Source organism: Leptinotarsa decemlineata, unplaced genomic scaffold (assembly GCF_025532065.1).
Source record: "Leptinotarsa decemlineata unplaced genomic scaffold, Ldec_3_MD MMD2_tig00004204_RagTag_RagTag, whole genome shotgun sequence".
Classification (NCBI taxonomy): domain Eukaryota; kingdom Metazoa; phylum Arthropoda; class Insecta; order Coleoptera; family Chrysomelidae; genus Leptinotarsa; species Leptinotarsa decemlineata.
Genome location: NW_027412603.1, coordinates 1,235,578 through 1,256,991, shown reverse-complemented (window position 1 = coordinate 1,256,991; position 21,414 = coordinate 1,235,578). Strand labels below are relative to the sequence as shown.

General features: G+C 34.1%; 2 protein-coding genes across 5 annotated transcripts in view; both read left to right on the top strand.

The window, feature by feature from the left end:
• Positions 1-21,414, top strand: part of LOC111515719 (ATP-binding cassette sub-family C member 4) — a 137,412-nt gene that overhangs the window by 9,323 nt on the left and 106,675 nt on the right. For 2 of the 4 annotated variants that reach the window (XM_074178641.1, XM_074178638.1), the window contains exon 2: positions 19,617-19,862. The exons of 1 other annotated variant lie outside the window; for it this stretch is intronic. In XM_074178641.1, coding sequence (XP_074034742.1) covers positions 19,617-19,862 — 246 coding nt within the window. Of the gene's footprint in view, positions 1-19,616; positions 19,863-21,414 lie in introns of those variants that run through there. One more of the 4 variants, XM_074178640.1, reaches the window with a different exon arrangement.
• LOC141483790 (uncharacterized) lies at positions 107-3,933 on the top strand. Its single transcript, XM_074178637.1, has 3 exons — positions 107-519; positions 613-861; positions 3,665-3,933. The coding sequence occupies exons 1-3, from the start codon at positions 120-122 to the stop codon at positions 3,889-3,891; spliced, it is 876 nt and encodes a 291-aa protein (XP_074034738.1). The 5' UTR covers positions 107-119; the 3' UTR covers positions 3,892-3,933.

The following is a 21,414-nucleotide window of genomic DNA, read 5'->3' as shown; positions in this document are numbered from 1 at the left end:
CAACGTTGCCTATTTTGGAGTTCTGTGGGTTTTGTACATCGACATAACCTTAATCGTTATGTCGAACTATACTGACAGTTGACATTTTAGTGTGGTGTATGTGAATTTGAATAGTAGAAATGAATAAAAAGCGGGACAGAAGCGTAAACTCTACGCGAGAAGAAACTGAGAAACTCATATCACTAGTGGAGGAGAAAAGGAAGATAATAGAGAATAAAAAAAGCGATGTCATCACTTGGTATGAAAAAGAAGGTGCCTGGAAAGCAATCGAAACAGAATTTAATTGTTCTTCGAGTGGAATATTTAGAAATGTCAAAAACCTGAAATGTAAGTATGACGCGCTGAAGAGGGACACCAGAAAGAAGGCCAGCTTTGTGAAGGCAGAATTATATAGAACTGGTGGTGGAACTAGTAAAGCACTCCCTTTGACACCAGTAGAAGAAAAGGTGAAAGAAATGGTGTTACTGTCTATTGAAGGAGATGAGAGTTTGTATGACTCTGATAAAATCAATAACTTTGGTAAGCACTTATTTATGTATATATAAATGGTTATTTATCTATCCTGCTTGGTTATTTATTTATCATATTTGTAACATACTTTTTACTTTTCAGAAACGACAGAAATAGCTACTGAAATCCATGTCGAGAGCTCACCGCCATTTCCTATTGAAGTTGATGAACTAGTAGTTGTTGAAGACGCATATGAATCGCTCTCTCCCCCTAAAAAAAAAAAGAGTTACAAGCCAGAGGCAGGGCCCAGCAATTCAGAAGAAGGTGGAGATGATAAAATGTTGACTCCGCCAAAGAAGTGGAATGTGTGGAAAACTACAGATTTAAAATCAAAAAAACACCCAGCTTTAAGTGAGTATTTTCAATACTTTCACTTTTGGCGGCTTCTCCTTTTCAGTGTTGTATGTGTATTATGTTTGGAGTTGAACTTACTGAAATGCAAATAAGAATATTGATATTCAACAGACCCTCATTAAATTTAGAAAATTTACTATAGTCTATTTCAAAAGAGTGTAGAGTAATAAATCATGAAGTGTCATAAAATTTGCCTGAATTTCGTTGTCGTCCATGGGCGTAGGCAAATCTTAGGATTAACAAACTTAATAATTGAAGTAAATTAAAAATTACAGACATAGATAATAATAAAAGGCCATTTTTGGGAAGTAATTTGGTCTAAAACTAAGTACCTACATGTATTTAGGTAAGTAAAATTTCTTAAAAAAAGATTAAGATTAATTTTAGTGGTTCTTGTAAACTTATTTAATATGCAATTTGGGTTCATATACTTGAGCATGATTTCTCAAAAAAGGGTTAACACTTAGTTCCGAGGTGCCATGTCATTATAATAATTCCTTTTTGACCCTGCCCACCAATCATGCAATACCTATTAAACCCAGGTAATTAAGAAAAAGGGTTTAAATATATTGTAATGGTGTCTTAAACATTCGAGTTATAATAGTAATTGTTACTACACCAATTAAACGTACAGTGATATTGTGATATAGAAATAGTGAAAAAGTTATAAAATGGGGACATTTACTCCAAAGAAAAGAAGTGTAAAAAATTCTCCGCTATCTGTTTGCGAAAAAGTTATAATTTTAAATGTATATGATTGCATAAAACACGATCACCCTAGTTTGTCTGTGCAAGAAAGTGTTGAGCGATGTGCCCGAATGACTGGAATTGGACAGTCCACGATTTTTAAATTATTGCGAGAAAGAAAGATATCAGGCCAGGTAAGTCCATGCAAGAGAAAATCAGGAAGACCAATAAAAATCTTAGATGAAGACACCAAATGTGACATTCGAAGAAAAGTTCATTCGTTTTATTTTAAAAAGGAAATACCCACTCTTGAAAAAATATTTATCGAGATAAGCCGAGATAACGATATTCCTTTGATATCCAGAAAACTTTTATGGAAAACTTTAAAAAGTATGAATTTTGCCTGGGAAAAGCACAATCGAAAGGCACTATTACTGGAAAGTGATGAAATTGTTTGCTGGAGACGAAAATATTTGACAACTATAAAGCAGTACCGCAGAGAGCAAAAGAAAATTTTTTATCTTGATGAGACGTGGATAAACGAAGGTTATATAGTCAAAAAAATGTGGCAAGATAAAAATATAACAAGTTCTCGCCATGCTTTCATAGAAGGCCTTTCGACGGGTATTAAAGTGCCTTCGGGAAAAGGGAAGAGGCTTATAATTGCTCACATTGGAAGCGAAGACGGATTTTTAAAAGAAGGTTTGTTAAGCTTTGAGTCGTGCCGGACGGGAGATTATCATGAGGACATGAATTCGGATGTCTTCGAAGACTACTTCGGGGAAATGTTAAAATTTCTTTCAGCTGATTCGGTCGTGGTTATGGATAATGCAAGCTACCATTCAAGGCGCTTAGAGAAGGTACCAACTTCAGCTTGGAGAAAGCAAGAAATTATTAACTGGCTGTCAAATGAAGGTATTCAGTTTGAGACGAATTCAGTAAAGAAGGAACTACTAGCCATAGTAAAACAACATAAATCTCGCTTCATGAAATATGCCGTAGAAGATGTAGCAGAAAAGTATAAAGTAACTGTGCTGCGCCTACCGCCATATCATTGCGAATTAAATCCTATAGAACTTATATGGGCACAAGTTAAAGGATATGTTGCAAGGCACAATACCACATTTAAAATGAAAGATGTCAAGGTATTGTTTGATCAAGCCATTATGGAAATCACATCAGAAAACTGGCAAAAAGCAATCCAGCATGTTTTAAAAGAGGAAGATAAAATGTGGGAACTGGACAACTTGGTCGATCAGGTGGTTGACCCTATAATTATAACACCAGGGGATGATGACAGTTCTTCGGATGAAGACTATACTGATGTAGAATAATTTAATTGAATTGTAAATATACTGTAGCGGGATAAGCAATCTGGACAGAGACCAGTGTATCAGTGACAGTGACACTTTTGCTTAGGTTAGGGTTTAGAATTAAGGGTAGTCTGAATAATTATTTTCTCGGAAGGTTCTCGAAAATTGTACCTAGTAATCTCTAGAACATTCAATTAGGGTATAAATAGAGTGTTGTTAAACGTTAAGGGAAGTTCACAGTTTTAGTATTGTTCAAGTGTCAAATTGTAATAACGATTCCAGTAAAGTTCTTGTCGTTTTTGTGAATAAATTGATTTAAAGTCCCCACAAGTGTTTCAATACGTAAAGTTCGTTCGTGTGTGTTTGTGAGTATTTCCCGATTTCGGTTCGTATATATTTTATTGTTACATTTTATATTTTTTTAATAACACTGTTCTGCTGTATTAAATTTTTATTTCCTTTAATATAATTTTTATGAATGCATATTCTTTTGGCAATTATCCCACTAGCGCGCCTCTGGCTCAGTATTTATCCGTCGATAACAATGGACAAATCCCTTAAAACAGGGTGATACCTACCTGCTCTTTATGAAACGACATAATTTTGCAATGCGGACTAGGGAAGTGACAGAATTCATTGACGGATCACCCTGTAGCGCTTTTGAATACTTAATGAGATTTTATTACTCTACACTCTTTTGAAATAGACTATAAAAACTGTAGATACAAAGTGTCAATTCTTGTTGGTTTAAGATATAAAATGACAAAATCCAGTTATATTATTTGATTTTCATTTTATAGGTATACCAAAGGAAAGGAAACCCTACAATAAGTTGGTAGAGGCGAAATTGGAAGTGGCTTCAATACAAAAAGAACTTGTTGAGGAGGAATTGTCAATATTGAGAGAAGATGCTGTGCATAAACGCATCATGAGAGAATTAGAAGTTGAACACATGCATCTAAAAATTGAATTATTGAAGGCTGATTTAGAGAGAGCCAAAAAAGTAAATGTGTTTAAGTTGAAATAAAAAAATCCATGTTCAGTTTTTATATTTTAATAAAAAATTTTACAAAAATAGTGTAAAACTATTATTTGATCAAAATATAACTTTATTTCTCATACCTGGTGATTTAATATTGACATGGGTGCAGTTCCTATCACTCTTGGAAACCTTGCTATGTTATAAAATCCCTCTTTTACGGATTGCAGGTTTATTGGAAATTTTACAAATCTTGGTCTCAGTTCTGCTATTGCTCTGGATACTTTTGAAATTATTCTAGAAGCTGAAGCTTTGCTTACACCACTAAAATCTCCAGATGTTATTAAAAATGATCCTGTAGCATAGTAGCGCAGCGTTAACAACAATCGATTCATAGGTGATATAGCGAAATTACTGAAAGAAAAATTGAGTTTTTCAATGAACAGATATACATACATACGTATATGATGGAATTGACCGATTCTTGATGAAAATCTATAAATAACGTATTTTGAATAGGACAAAAAGTACTTACAAGTTGGTCACTGTAGTTATGTTTCCTTCTATCAAAGATAATACATAAGTAACAGATGGTTTAGAAAGTCGAAATCGAGCTCTGAAATCTGTTTCATCAAGTTCAGTGAAATAATTTGGCCGATTTCTAATTACAGGACGTCTGCGAGGGCGCATAACAGGATTTTATAGATATTCATCAAACTCATCTTCTATAAATTCGAATAAATCCATCGTTAAAATCTGTCAGATAGTATTTATCACGCGCCAAAACTGAATGTTAGGTTACTAACCACCTTATGAACCAGATATGACTATCAGAACCAGAACCAGATAAGTTGTGATTAAACTATCAGGAAGTTTATCAGTCACTGGTGGAACAGGCCCTTATTTGATTAACTGTCCATTAATTTAGCATGTGACCTGTCAAACATTCAAGCTCATTGCTTTCATTAAATTGACAACTTCAAGGAAATACCTATTGTAATGACAAGAATACCTTCTAAAACCGTATTTTTTCATCGTTCCTATTAGTGAAGGAAAAAATAAAATGAAGTAAATTCAGTTATCAATTTTTCCCAAATTTAGATGCAACCAAATATTTTTAAAAAGATTGTAACCGCACAATTCGATGTTCACAAACGTGTTTCAAGTATATTTGAATTATGAAGAAAAGGGAATTGAAACTTTCTATGTTTCAAAGTTTCAATTCTCTTTTTTTCATTATGATTTCCTACCACGTAGTAACGGCTACATCCATCAATTTACATTTGAATTCTCTCTGAAAGTTTCTCTGGGTGAAACAATATTTGATCAACCTTATTATTTTTTGTCTGACCTCATTCAGCAATTACCTTTTGAACCGTTCAATAAACCATCATTCTGAAGAAAAATTTAAATTTTGACACATAAGAAAATGTTCGTGTTACTGAATTAATACACCGAAGTGAAATTTGGAAACATCCATCTTTCCCAACGTACCTACACAGTAGGTATGTTGGGAAAGATACAGTAGGTACGTAGGTAAATGTCTGCCGGAAAACAACTACTTTCCCGGCCGATATCATCTCGTCCAAATACGTTGGAGGAGATGAATATTGGGAAATATTTATTTTTCATTAATAAATCCAGTTTCATAACACCAATCTTTTTCTCAAAAGGCTCAGAGTGTTAGTCGGTTTGATAACTATTGACGGAAATGGTGTTCATACGTTACTTTACGTGAGTTTTAGTAACATTGGTTCGTCACAAATCATCCTTCAAGGTGCCATTTGAACGTGGTCTTAGATAGCAACGTCTAGCAACGTCTGGTTTCAGTCACAATCTCGAAAATGTTTTTCTAAAACTTATTCAAGCACATAAATGATAAATGCGAGATTTTTTGAAAGTGGTTGACAACGTTTCATGGTGAATTTATTTATTTCGGACTATCTGTTATAGAAAGATATTAAATTCCTGAAAAAAACAGTAAAATTGAAATTAATAGCTGAAAATAACAATTATGTTATACTGTTGTATAACCTAATTGATAAAGAAAAGCAACGAAAAATCTATTTTAAGTTGGTATTAGGATTGGCAACACTGTTTGTCATAAATATAAAATAGTTTTATGTTTTGATGTTTATTTTTAAGAAGAAGAAGAAGTTGTAGTTGAACCGTTGTTCTACTTCCTTAACTCTGTACAAACTACAGGTTATGGGCCCTGTTCACAAGTTCACCAAGAAAAATCGCCAAAAATAAAAGAGGTGAAAGATATAAAGGAAAACAGCAAAAAATTCACTAAAAATGGAAAATCAGATACCACTAAAGTTAAATGCAGACAATTGGGTAGTGTGGAAATTTCAAACAACAGTAATTCTTAAAAGTCGAGGTTATTATGACATAGTAACTGGAGTATCAATAAGACCACCCTCTCTGGAGATAACCAGACAAAATGGGACACCAGTGATGCAAAAGCCCAGGAAATAATCGTTACAAGGATGGAGCAAGGACCTTTAACACATATTCTAGCCTGTGAATCGTCGAAAGATATGTGGTCAAAAGTAAAATCAGTGTATGACAAAGAATCGGAAGTGAGCATCCATCTTTTGCAGCAGAAGTTCTTCAGGCTGGAATTTGGCAATAATTTTTCGGTGTCGTCATTCATTTCTAACTTAGAAGCAATTAAAAGTAAGCTAAAACAAGCTGGAGAAGAATTATCAGAAAAAATGGTAATCACGAAAATTCTGATGGCATTACCAGACGAATATAAGCATTTTAGATCTGCATGGGAATCAGTTCCATTGAATAAACAAACCTTGGATGAGTTAACCTCAAGACTGCTCATTGAAGAGGAGAGAAATAAATCTTCAGAAAGCAGTACAGCCTACGTAGCAACTGAAATGTCAAATAAACCCCAGAGAACAGGTCTAAAGTGTCATGTATGTCAAAAAGTAGGTCACTTGGCCAAGCAATGCTATTTCAAGAAAAAGGAAAACCAAAATCAGAAAGAAACGGAGAAATTCACGAATTGCAAAAGAAAAGGTCATGCAATACAAGAATGCTGGTTTATGGAAAATAGAGACCAAAGGAATGGAAGCAACCTCAAACGGGAAAAGGCAGGCAGTTCTAGCGAAACAAATGCATTCATGGTATATTCAGAAATCCAGAAGGAAAGCAGCACTTGGTGCTTAGATACTGGAGCAAGTGAGCACATGTGCAATAACGGCAAACTATTCGAGAGTATAGAACAGATTGAAACGAGCAGACAAGTGAAACTAGGAAATGGTGAAAATGTACCAGTTAAAGGAATAGGAAAAGTGTTACTTTGGGCATCTAATGGAAAAAGAATGATGAAATCGACTTTGTCGAATGTTCTCTACGTACCACAATTAAAATTCAATCTATTCTCAGCCGGATGCGCATTGGACAAAGGATATACTATGGTTTCAGATAATGGAAAATGCGAGTTTATTAATAAAAAGGGTGAAGTTATAGCCATAGCGACAAGAGAAAATAAATTATATAAAATGCACTTTTCTCAAGAAAATAATCCAGAAATTTTTGCACATATCTTGACGGAAGAAAGTCCATTTCAAGATGAAAGTGAAACATTTTTCTCAGAATGTAATAGTGCAAAAACCACAGATATCCTAAGCAATTGGCACTGCAAGTTAGCACACCAAACTGTTGGCTACAGAAAACAATTTCTAAAGAAAAATAATATTGACTTCATTGATGAAAAGTTTGTATGTGAACAGTGCTTAACTGGAAAGCAGCATAGAATACCGTTTCAAGAGAGCGAATCGAGAGCCACAGAACCATTGCAGTTAGTACATGCAGACATATGTGGGCTCATGGAGCAAGAATCCCTGGGAGGGGCCCGCTATTTTTTTCTACTAAAAGACGATTTCACAAATTACAGATACGTGTACTTTTTGAAAAATAAGTCAGAAGTAAAAAGACATTTGGAGATCTATATATCTTTAGCAGAAAGAGAAACAGGTCACAAAATGAAAGTACTAAGATCAGACAATGGACTTGAATTTTTGAACAAAGAAGTCAAAGAACTAACAGAAACAAAAGGCATAAGACATCAAAGATCGGTAGTATACACACCTCAGCAGAACGGAAGGGCAGAAAGAGAAAATAGGACCTTAGTAGAAGCAGCACGTACCATGATACAAGGCCAGGAGTTAAACAAAAACTTATGGGCAGAAGCTATTAATACAGCTGCTTTTGTGCTCAATCGTACAGGAGTAAGCTCAAAGAAACAAATGACACCCTATGAGTTATGGCACAAAAAGGCCATAAAAACCAATATATTCAAAAGTTTTAGATCAAGAGTCTCCCTGTATATTCCACAAGAAAGAAGACAAAAATGGGATGCCAAGAATAGGATAGGATTATTTTTGAGATATAGTGAAGATGTGAAAGGATATAGAATTTACATACCAAAAAAAAATTAAGTAGAAATACTTCGTGACATTATATTCTTACCTAATAATACCAACAAATCTCATAATGAAGTAAAAGAAAACAGAAAAAATGGAAGCCAAGAAAAACAAGGAGTATACACAGAAGCAAATCCCCAAAATGAGATGGAATATAATAATGATATCAACCGGGAATATAAACAAAGAGAAATAAAAACACTAACAGAAGCAGAAGGACAAGAGAATTCTAATAGCGACAGAAATGAAAATGATGAACTGGAAGAAAACATTGAAGAACAGAGAAGGTATAATCTCAGAAGAGAGATTAAACCACCCTCAAGATTTGCTGATTACGAAATGGACTATGAAGAACTCAGTTTGTTAGCAGATATGAATGAAGATGAACCCCTCACATATGAAGACGCAATGATGAGTAGCAATTGGAGAAAGTGGAATGAAGCAATAGAAGTAGAAATAAGCGACCTCAAAGAAAACAACACATGGGAATGTGTGAGTGTCGAAAGTGTAGGTCAAAATAAAGTCATTGAGTGTAAGTGGGTGTTTAAGGTAAAAAGAAATGATGGTAGAAGTATAGTTAAGTTTAAGGCACGACTAGTTGTTAAGGGATTTCAACAAACTGATATGTCGTTCACTGATATCTATATTCCAGTTGCAAAATTACCATCAATAAGGATATTCTTAGCTTCGTGTAATAATTATGATTTGAAAGTACATCAGCTAGACGTTTGTAGTGCTTTTTTAAATGGAGAGATCAAAGATGATGTATACATATTACTTCCGAAAGGCTGTCAAGAAATGGAAGGTAAAGTTTTCAAGCTCAGAAAGTCCTTATATGGTTTAAAAACATCCCCAAAGAATTGGAATGATAAATTCCATGAACTAATGATCAAATTGTCGTTCATAAGGTCTGAATATGAGTATTGTCTGTACATTAAGGTAAATGCTAAAAATAAAACATACATTTTAATTTATGTTGATGATGTAATTTTAGGAGAGACAGATGAAATAGAAGTTGAAAATATAATATTATATTCGACTGAAGCTGAATATGTAGCTCTAAGTCAGTGTGTTAGTGAGGCATGTTGGCTCAGATATTTGTTTAATGATTTGAGTGTTGATTTATGCAGATAACCAAAGTGCTATAAAATTATGTAAGAACCCTGAGTTCCATAAAAGGCTTAAACATGTAGATATACGATTTCATTTCGTTAGGCATAAGGTTAAAGACAATGTAGTAGCGTTAAGGTATATCAATACTCATGAACAACAAGCTGATTTGTTTACTAAACCTTTGGGTTGTGTCCAATTTCAAAAACTTAGAGAAAAACTAAGTTTACAATAAGACAATTTGAATAAAAGATTGGATTTTTCATAAAATAGATTTACCGTTGAGGGAGAGTGTTGTATAACCTAATTAATAAAGAAAAGCAACGAAAAATCTATTTTAAGTTGGTATTAGGATTGGCAACACTGTTTGTCATAAATATAAAATAGTTTTATGTTTTGATGTTTATTTTTGAGAAGAAAAAGAAGTTGTAGTTGAACCGTTGTTCAAGTAATATATTAAATAATTAAAAACAACTCTTGGCGTTGATTAAAACTTCCTTAACTCTGTACAAATTACATATACAATACAAGCAAAAATTCAAAATTCAACAAACAAAAAGAAATGAAACAGTAAAAATTTGAAGATTTCAAGTCAAGTTACTTTACGACGTTTCGATTATTAGTATCCACAATCGTCTTCGGGAGATGACTGGACTCATTCCTTTGAGAAATCACTATTATAGTCTTCTCAAATCCTCGGAATAAGTCGCTAGTTCCGGGTCCGTACCGGGTGTTCAACGTTTGTTTGAAGGTGTTTGACAATGTTTCATGGTCGATTTCATATAAGTTTGGACTTCCATTGTCTAATCTGATATAAAATCGTTTGAAATCCCTGAAAGAATCAATAAAATTGAAATGAAATGATTTTTTCGCCTAATATAATTGTTATTTTCAGCCATTCATTTTAATTTCATCGATTCTTTCAGGGATTTCAAATAATTTTATATCAGATTAGACTATTGAAGTCCGACATAATAGAATTCTAAATGCGAGGTTCTTCGTTTCCGTAATTTTGATAAACATTTCAATGATAAATTTTCGTGGTTACTAACAACCTCATTATGACCAACTTAAATAATCACTCAGACTATCAAATTTTTGAGAATAGTACAAAGGTTGCTGATTTCAAATTCCTATTACTATCGCAAGACATTTTAACCGACAGGGCAGATAAGGACTCATTTCGAAAGTTTACTGTACTTTATGGTTGATAATGATATTTCAAATGTATATTTGAAACGAATTGAAGCACGTGACAATTATTCTTGAAATTTTCAGTTATGTATAGCAAAATGAAAATAGGAAAGTGGCAGAATCTTTACCCGCAGGCAAACCAAAACAACAGAATGCGTTAGTATCGGAAATGCACGAAAACTATGAAACACGTCTCGCAGTTTTGGGAACTGAGTGAAAAGTTTTTATTTAAATACGTTCAATCACTGAACCTTATCAGCTCATTTATTGTACCCGTGTACACGTTTATTTCAAAAATGATCAATATACAGTCAACCAATTTTTTTTATTTTGGCGGCATCGATTTCTAGGATTACACAACACAACAAAAAAATATTTTTTGAATGTTTCCTACACTAAATTAGTCAATTTCTACTAATTTTGGGGTGATAAAAACGAAAATAACAATGAATAATTTTTATTAGCTCTGGTTTTTGAGATACACAGTACTTAATCTTGAAGAGTAGTTATACTATACGTGAAAAGTGAAAGTACATAAAACAATATTGTTATGTTTCTTTTAGAATATTTTAAGTACAAAATTTAAAAAAAAAACATTATTCCTAGTGTTTTGACAAATAAAAGAAGTTTGTACCACCAAATTTCAATTAAGTCCATCCGATTCATTGCAAGATCGCTGTCGTTTAGCTTGTCTTTTATAAAACACTTCTGGAGCATCCCATTCCAACGGCCCTGATATCTCTGTTCCATTAAGGCAATGTCTTGATGGAATCTTTCTCCATGTTCGTCACTCACAGCTCCACAGTTTTGTGGGAGGAAATTAAGATGAGAGTGAAGAAAATGAATTTTTAAGGACATGTTGCATCCAAGTTGGTGGTAAGCTTGAAGAAGCTTTTTAACCAATGCTGTGAAGTTATCATCTCTTTTGTTACCTAAAAACCCATGTTCAACCTCCTTAAAGGCTTCCCAGGCTCTTTTTCCATTTCCTGTTAAAATCATGTCAAAAGCAGGATCATTTACGATTTTACGGATTTGAGGCCCAATAAAGATGCCTTCCTTGATTTTAGCATCACTCAACCTGGGAAACTTTGCTCTCAAGTACTTAAAAGCTTGTCCTTCCTGGTCCATGGCCTTCACAAAGTTTTTCATTAGTCCCAACTCAATATGTAATGGGGGAAGGAGAACATCCTTAGGATCTACAAGAGGCTCGTAAACTACATTTTTCTCATTAGGGTTTAGGTCTCGTGTGGGCCAGTTCATTTTTTATAGTGAGATTTTCTATCCCGACTGTCCCACAGACACAAAAAACAACAGTACTTGATGAACCCTAATTGCATTCCTAGGATGACTTTCAGATGACCACAGATATGCCACTTGTGTTGTTCATATTTGATTGATTGGAGAAGTGTTTTCATATTTATATACGTTTCCTTCATGTGAACTGCATGACCTATAGGAATAGAGGGTAGCTGATTTCCATTATGCAGAAGTACAGCTTTTAAGCTTAGTTTTGAAGAGTCTATAAACAGTCTCCATTCAGATGGAGTGTGATCCAAATTCAAGCAGTCCATCAAACCATTAACATCAGAACAAACTACGAGGTTTTCTTTTTTCTCAAAAAAAGGAAGCAAATCTTTTTGACGCTGTCTGTACTGAGATATTTTCACATCATGTTTTAGAAGATTCCACTGTTGTAGTCTTGACCCTGACAGCTCAGCCTTTTCCTTAGACAAGCGAAGATCTCTTATAAGGTCACTCAACTCTGCTTGACTAATTCTGTGCGGATCACTAGACCTATCGCTTACCTCAAAATCAGGGTCATAGGATGTAGAAAGATGGGTTGCTCCTTCTAAACAGTCTTCATCACCTTCCTCTAAAATTTCATAGTTTTGGGGTGGAGAAGGGACTGGCAAATTGTCTGAGTGTGGTACAGGCCGAAGAGCAGATGGGAGATTAGGGTATTTAACCGTTCCTCTTTTCTTCATAGATAAACCTTGCTTAATGGGGGGAGTTAAGCAGAAATAACAGTCGTCTGTATGATTGGTAGGCTCACGCCAAACCATAGGTACTGCAAAAGCCATTGCCCGGTTTTTATTTTTCAGCCACTCTCGCAATATGACGGAACAAGAATTACAACATATATGAGGAGCCCATGAGCCCATGATATAGTATAATGATACTATATCTTGAAAACAAGAGCTAATATATAATTTTTATGGTCACTTTCGGTTTTAACACGTGGAAATAGATTAAAATCATCCAATTTCAACCCCGAAACAAAAACTTTGTTGTGTTGTGTTATTAGCCGCTTAGAGTTATGTTTTACATGAATGCGGTGGTAAAACTATTTTTGTATGTTACATATCATTGAGTGGTGTGATTTTGAAATCGAACTATCAACACGATATGAAAATTTAAAAAAATTATTAACAGGAAATGAAAATTAAAAATTGAAAGATTCCAAACCAAGTTACTTAACGACGTTTCGAATGTTAGTATTCACAATCGTCTTCGGGTGATAACTGGAATTATTCTCCGGAGATCCGTCTATTTATAGGTCATTCGAGTGCTTCTCCTCTTCCCTCTCTTCGCTTCATCGCTTTTGGCGGGTCCTGACCATTTGGCGGGAGTTGGTCGTGTTCCGCTTGATTAGAGGTTTCCATATGTTGCATATCTCTACGCTGGTTTGGCTAAATACGTTGTTGGGCAACATATATGCGGCTTTTTTGAATTGTCTCCTCAACTAGTTTTCCTCCTTGTGGAGGATTTCAGTTTTAGCCCACTTGATGTTATGTTGATGAGTCCAAACATGCTCTGCTATTCCTGATTTGCTGGTTTCTTCTCGCTGTGTGTGTTTCTTGTGCTCGACAATACGAACTTTCAATGGCCTCTTAGTTTCACCGATGTATGATTCTCTGCACTCGCAGGGTATCTGGTAAATGCAATTCTTGGAATCGCAATCCATGTTTGGTGGCCTGGATTTCGTGAGGCTGCTACGGATAGTGTTTCCAGATCTGAAGCAGGTTTCGACAATCCTCTGATGTGGGGAAGTACAAGTACTGATTGTGGCGGCTTCTCCTCCTTATAAGTCTTTGCTGCCTTCTAGCTAAAGTCTGTTCCACCTTCACTTTGGAGTAACCATTCCGTTGGAAGTCATTTTTGATGATGCCCATTTCCTTTTCATAAATCTATTCATATGAATAGTGAATTAGATTAAGAAGATACAAAAATATTACCTAAAGAGCATAAATCGGTTTGTGGTACCATAAATACATTTACAGTTTTCATGAACGTATTCATTTGAAAAATTTATTTATTTTTCTGAAATTGACAAAAACTTTCAGTTGAATGCATAATCATAATTCATGTTGCTCATGTATGAGACAGTTCAATTTATGAAGTAGTTTTATGGATTTTCCATGAACGCTTTCGTGATATTAATGAACAAGAGTTTACTGTAACCATAAAATTGTTCGTTGAACAAATAAGCACGAATTTGTTTATGCTTTCAATGAACATTTCAATGTCTAATACGTACCTTTTTGGTTGAGTACATCACATCTTGGAATCAGTCTCATTGCTCGGTTTTGTTAAATGAAAATTCAATTTTTTTCATTTCGAGAGGAGATATTTGATATGGCATTACAAAAAGTAAGGTGTAGTGAAATAATTATATTGTATACCAATTCCTCCCCATTCTGTTTTTCACAAGCAAATCTTCCTAGACTTCACCTTCCTAAAATTCATTCACCCATTTTCGAGCATAAGTCAGAATTCAAAAATTCAATTCAATTTTTTTCCAGTATTGTATACTTCGTTTTACTAATATGCATTTTTAATTGACTTCAATTTGTTAATTCCGAATTTTCAGATAACTTACAATCGATTGAAAAAGTCATCTGTATACAATCATTAACTTCAAAATATCATTCTGTAAGTTGCATTTTTTGTGTTGTCTTCTGGTTGATATGTTGGAAGCTTGTGGTAGTAATGATACACTTTGTGAAAAATACTACAACACTTTAATTTGGTTTTCTACAGGTGAAATTACAGTGATAATTTTTAATAATGAAAAACTAAACTGACTGTTCTTGTCTACAAAATCTCTTCACTAAAACTGTTACATCATTTTTATTATACTTGGCAACTACGTCGACAAAACAATCTTACCAACAGTGTAATAATGTGAAGATGTTGCATTACCAACCTAAATATTAACTTAAGTTATAAATATTGTAAATAGTCTTTTGATTGTTTTAACCACACCCCCACTCAATCAAAATTTCCTTACAATATTAAACACCCATTTTCTATTCAATAGCACATGCAATTTCTTAATTTTTCAAATCTTTCTTTATTCAAGGGTTTGGTTAGATCATCTGCTACTTGATCCGTGCTAGAGATGTATCTTAGTTCTAGGAAACCTTGTATTTTCTGTTTGATAAAGTGATGTTTTATATCTAGGTGTTTAATTCTCTTCAATTGCTCATACGAGTTGCAGGATCTAATAGCTGATTGGTTATCTTCATAAATGTTTACTTTTAACTCTCTAACAATCCTTAATTCTATGATTAAGTTTCTTAACCAGCAAACTTCACTAACACAAGCACTCAATGCTATGATTTCTGCTTCAGCAGTAGAGATGGCTACAGTGCTCTGCTTACGAGAGTTCCAAGAAACAATGTTTCCATAAACATAAATAAGAAAACCACTAGTGGACTTTCTATCAGTAGTGTCGCCACCCCAATCTGCATCTGCATAGGCTGAAATAATTTCATCATTCTTATAATTATAAACTAACTCTAAGTGCAAAGTTCCTTTAATATATCTTAGAACACGTTTAAGTGAAATTAACAATTTTTCTGTAGCACAATGTTGATACCTTGATAGTATACTGATACTAGAACATAGATCTGGCCTTGTACCTAACATTGCATACATTATACATCCTATAATTTGTCTGCACTTATTTTCTATTTCAGAATTTTCAGATTTGTCACTTTTTAAGCTTTCATAATCAAAATGGTTGTCCATTGGGGTACCAACTGGTTTACAGTCTAACATACCAAACTTATTCAAAACATTTACTAAGTATTGCTTTTGATTAAGAACAATTCTTTTACTCTCTGAATTTTGATCAACTGATATACTCAGAAAATAATTGAGTAATCCCAAATCTTTCATCTTAAAATTTTGGTTCAAGTTACTCTTCAAAATTTCAATGTCTTTTCCTGATGAATCACTAATTAGAATATCATCTACAAAAATAACGACGTAAATTGTTGAATTATTAAAAATCTTAATATATAAACAATGGTCACACTTATTTTTAAAAAATCCCTCATTTTTCATGAATTCATCAAATTTTTTATAACAATATAATGGTGCTTTCTTTAAGCCATATATGGCTTTATTTAGTTTGCAAACTTTATTTTTTACATCACATCCTTCAGGTAGATACATGTATAAATCTTCTTTTAAATCTCCATGCATTACAAACATCCATTTGATAAACACTCCAGTTGTTCTTTACACATATAGCCAAAATTGTTCTCATAGTTGTTAACCTAACTACAAGACTATATACATCCTCAAATATATTTTGTTTAAAACCTCTGGCTACCAAACGACATTTAAATTTGCTTAAGATACCTTCTCTGTCCCTTTTTATTTTAAACACCAATTTGCTATCTATAATTTCGCATTTTGGGGGCTTCTCTACCAACTGCCAGGTATTGTTGTCTATTAAGGCCTTAATTTCTTCATCAATTGCTGCTTTCCACATACTGGCGTATTTGCTTTTCATTGCTTCATGAAAACTTGCTGGTTCGTCCACGTCTAGGCAAAGAAAACCCAATTCATAGTCGTTTTCTAAATTTGGTGGTACTTTTAAAACTCTAGAAGGTCTCAATCTTTGAGGTCTCCCTCTCAACTGGATTACATTTACACTTTCATTTAACTCTGGTTCTAGATCACGTTCCAAGCTGTGTGGTTCCTCTAATGATTCCTTCTCCTGTAATTTTACCTCATTGCTATCTCTCAAGTAGTTTGCCACATCAAGAAAAATGATTTGTTCGTCTACCCCTTGTGTAATCTCGAAAGTTATCCCTCTTTCTATAGAGACTGTATTTTTGTCTTCGTAATAGACCCTATAGCCTTTAACATTATCTGAGTATCCAACAAATATACCAGATTTACTCTTCATGTCCAATTTTTGCCTTTTTTCTTGAGGTATATAAGCCCATACTTTACTACCAAAAATGCCTTTTACCATCTTTATATTGAATGTTCTTTTGAAGAGCAACTCGTAAGGAGTTTTTCCTTCAACCGGACTCATACCAGTTCTGTTCAGCAAGAAAACTGCTGTGTTTGCAGCCTCTGCCCAAAAGTCCTTAGACAATTTACTTTCAGATAGCATGGCTCTCACAGCCTCTATTATTGTTCTAAATTCCCTTTCTGCCCTACTATTTTGTTGTGGAGTGTATGGTACAGTACATTCATGCTTTATGCCTTTCTTTTTAATAACTCACCCACTGAAAAATTTATAAATTCCCCACCATTATCACTTCTGATGACTTTAATCTTTTTGTTTGTCTGATTTTCAAAAAACAGCAGAAAATTTTTCAGAACTTCATATACATCAGATTTATTTTTCAAAAAATAAACAAATCTATAGCTGCTAAAATCATCTTTCAATAGAAATATGTAACGTGAATTATTTAGAGATGGCTTTTCCATTGGACCGAAAAGGTTTACATGTAATATATCTCCTGGTTCAGTAGCCCTACTTTTGTTTACCATAAAAGGTTCCCTGCATTGTTTTGCCTGAACACAAGAATTGCAAAATTGATTTGACCGTTTTATTTCAATCGCATTGCGATCCAAAATATTTTTAATACACCTAAAATTTTGATGGGCCAATGCTTCATGCCACCATATGTCCTGCTCTTTTTTTGCAAAATAACAATTTTCATTATCTAGAGTTTTTAATTTAGGACAATTTTCTTTGTGTTCCGTACAACTGGAATGCTTAAACAACATTTTGTAAATTTTTTCTGAACGAGTCGCTACTGCTACTGTAATGTTCTCTTCGTTCACAAATTTTGCCTCTTTGGCAACAGAAATCAATGACAAACCTTTGTCTAGGGCTTTACCTTGAGAAAATAAATTTACTTTGAGTTTGGAAATGTAGAGAACATCGTACAATGTCACAGAATGAAAATTTTCTCCATTGAATGCTTGAATACAAATGTTACCTTGACCTTCAGCTTTCAGGGATGTACCATCACCAATTTTGATATATTCTGTGGATACTAGTTTTTCATAACTGCAAAACAGGCTCATATCCCTGCACATATGTTGTGAGGCTCCACTGTCCATAAACCAGTCAACATCCACTTGAGATTTTATTGTATTGGAGACAGAAATAAGAGCAAAATTCCCATTTGCGGCTATTTGATCTATTTCGGTCTTTGTCGTCTTTTCTCTTCTTGGCATAACAATCTTTGATTTTATGCCCTTTCTTTTTACAGTAGCTGCACTCTATACATATATCTGCACTGGCTCTTGGGGTTTTTATTATCATTTGAGGTGGACATTCGTCTAGCAGCTGACGAGCTACATGTGACAAGGGCCAGGGATTCTTCATGTTTTTCTAATCTCTCTTCCTCAATTAGAAGACGAGCTGTCAAATTATTCAGGGTTTGATTCTCGGGGCTGACACTTTCCCAGGCTGATCTAAAATGGCGAAACTTTTCTGGGAGGGACATTATGATTTTGGTCATGATCATTTTGTCAGGAATAGTCTCTTCCATCTGCCTTAACTTAGCTTGAATATTAGTTATTTTTGTTATGAAGCCACTAATATTGTCGTTTTGGAATTTTGCATTTTAAAACTGCTCGTTTAACAAGTGTGCACTAACCTCAGACTTCCTTTCAAATATACTCTCCAGCTTGTCCCACATTTGTTCAGCCGTTGTGCATTGCATTACATGAGAAATAACGTTATCCTCCATTCTCGTAACAAGAGCTTCCTAAGCACGTGCATTTTTGATTTTCCACTTGGCAATTTTTTCATCATCTTCAGTCGGCATCGTTTCATTTCCGCGGGTAATTTCATACAGGCCTTTTGCCATCAATACAACCTTAATTTGGAACCGCCAAGCATTCCAATTTGTGTGATTCAATTTACTGACGGTTACAGCCGTGACCGTGGCATCCATGTTTTTTTTAGTCTTTTTCACTCCGCTGTTCTAACTGGTAAAAACTTCTGATTACTACCACTATTTTGACTTTACTGGGCCCATAACCTATGTTGGAAGCTTGTGGTAGTAATGATACACTTTGTGAAAAATACTACAACACTTTAATTTGGTTTTCTACAGGTGAAATTACAGTGATAATTTTTAATAATGAAAAACTAAACTGACTGTTCTTGTCTACAAAATCTCTTCACTAAAACTGTTATATCATTTTTATTATACTTGGCAACTGTGTCGACAAAACAATCTTACCAACAGTGTAATAATGTAAAGATGTTGCATTACCAACCTAAATATTAACTTAAGTTATAAATATTGTAAATAGTCTTTTGATTGTTTTAACCACAGTTGATAGGTACTTACCTTTTTTTAAATTAATATTGATAGATGTGAACATGAATTTGTTCGATTGGTTTATTGAAAGGCCATTTATCATTATTTACTAGCTGGGGCACCCAGATTTGCACTGAGAGTTGATATGAGATTCTGAGTTAGTCGAAATGGAAGAATGAACTTTGAGACTATTTTGGAATGTTCCCGAATAACTTGGAATGTACAGGAATCTTCCCGAACCTTCTAGAATATTCCACAACAGTCCAAAATGTTCCGCTATATTCCATATTGTAGAGTGATTTCGAAAACTTCATTACTTTAATGAGACACTATAACAAAAAAAATAAGAATACATGCCTGTGCTGCGCCGGTTACGGTTACTAGTTTCTATATATTCTGATAAATTGTACGACCTAATAACTATTTTTAGGTGGATGAATGAAATTATCAGGAAATGCATCAAAACAGGACTGCAAGTAATAGATTTACATAAACCGTTAAATGCAGATGGATCGAAAATTTTGGGAGATAAGCTAGAGAAAAATTGGGAAGAGGAAATAATTCGAGCCAAATCTGAGAATTGTAAACCAAGTCTATTGAGAGCTTTATCGAAAACGTTTCTATTGATTTATATGTTATGGGGTTTCTTATTCTTCTTACAATTTGGAATACTCAGGTTAGTACGGTTGTATTAAAATTTTAAAGAATATATTCAACTTTGATATCATTTTGTGGTGCTTTCAATATCGGCTCCACTTTCAACCTTAAAATCAATCTAGTTTGTATATCATATACATTTGAGTGACATTAGCATGTTCTAGGTGAAGTCAGAGAATCATAACTTGTCCCATTCTCTTGAGTCATCTTTACCTCATTTTTATAGAATACACAACACAACAAAAAAATATTTTTTGAATGTTTCCTACACCAAATTAGTCAATTTCTACTAATTTTGGGGTGATAAAAACGAAAATAACAATGAAAAATTTTTATTAGCTCTGGTTTTTGAGATACACAGTACTTAATCTTGAAGAGTAGTTATAATATACGTGAAAAGTGAAAGTACATAAAACAATATTGTTATGTTTCTTTTAGAATATTTTAAGTACAAAATTAATAAAAAAAAAACATTATTCTTAGTGTTTTGACAAATAAAAGAAGTTTGTACCACCAAATTTCAATTAAGTCCATCCGATTCATTGTAAGATCGGTGTCGTTTAGCTTGTCTTTTATAAAACACTTCTGGAGCATCCCTACACACAGACCATCAGTAGTCTGCAAGCATTGCTTCATTCCAACGGCCCTGATATCTCTGTTCCATTAAGGCAATGTCTTGATGGAATCTTTCTCCATGTTCGTCACTCACAGCTCCACAGTTTTGTGGGAAGAAATTAAGATGAGAGTGAAGAAAATGAATTTTTAAGGACATGTTGCATCCAAGTTGGTGGTAAGCTTGAAGAAGCTCTTTAACCAATGCTGTGAAGTTATCATCTCTTTTGTTACCTGAAAACTCATGTACAACCCCCTTAAAGGCTTCCCAGGCTCTTTTTTCATTTCCTGTTAAAATCATGTCAAAAGCAGGATCATTTACGATTTCACGGATTTGAGGCCCAATAAAGATGCCTTCCTTAACTTTAGCATCACTCAACCTGGGAAACTTTGCTCTCAAGTACTTAAAAGCTTGTCCTTCCTGGTCCATGGCCTTCACAAAGTTTTTCATTAGTCCCAACTTAATATGTAATAAGGGAAGGAGAACATCCTTAGGATCTACAAGAGGCTCGTAAACTACATTTTTCTCATTAGGGTTTAGGTCTCGTGTAGGCCAGTTCATTTTTTTATAGTGAGATTTTCTATCCCGACTGTCCCACAGACACAAAAAACAACAGTACTTGGTGAACCCTAATTGCATTCCTAGGAGTATAGCAATGACTTTCAGATCACCACAGATGTGCCACTTGTGTTGTTCATATTTGATTGATTGGAGAAGTGTTTTCATATTTATATACGTTTCCTTCATGTGAACTGCATGACCTATAGGAATAGAGGGTAGCTGATTTCCATTATGCAGAAGTACAGCTTTTAAGCTTAGTTTTGAAGAGTCTATAAACAGTCTCCATTCAGATGGAGTGTGATCCAAATTCAAGCAGTCCATCAAACCATTAACATCAGAACAAACTACGAGGTTTTTTTTTTTCAAAAAAAGGAAGCAAATCTTTTTGACGCTGTCT

Excerpts from the sequence above, each read along its gene's own strand:
- LOC141483790 (XM_074178637.1), top strand. The coding sequence starts at position 120 with ATGAATAAAAAGCGGGACAGAAGCGTAAACTCTACGCGAGAAGAAACT. Across the intron at positions 520-612 it reads TGATAAAATCAATAACTTTG|AAACGACAGAAATAGCTACT; the intron begins GTAAGCACTTAT and ends TTTACTTTTCAG. Across the intron at positions 862-3,664 it reads AAAAAAACACCCAGCTTTAA|GTATACCAAAGGAAAGGAAA; the intron begins GTGAGTATTTTC and ends TTCATTTTATAG.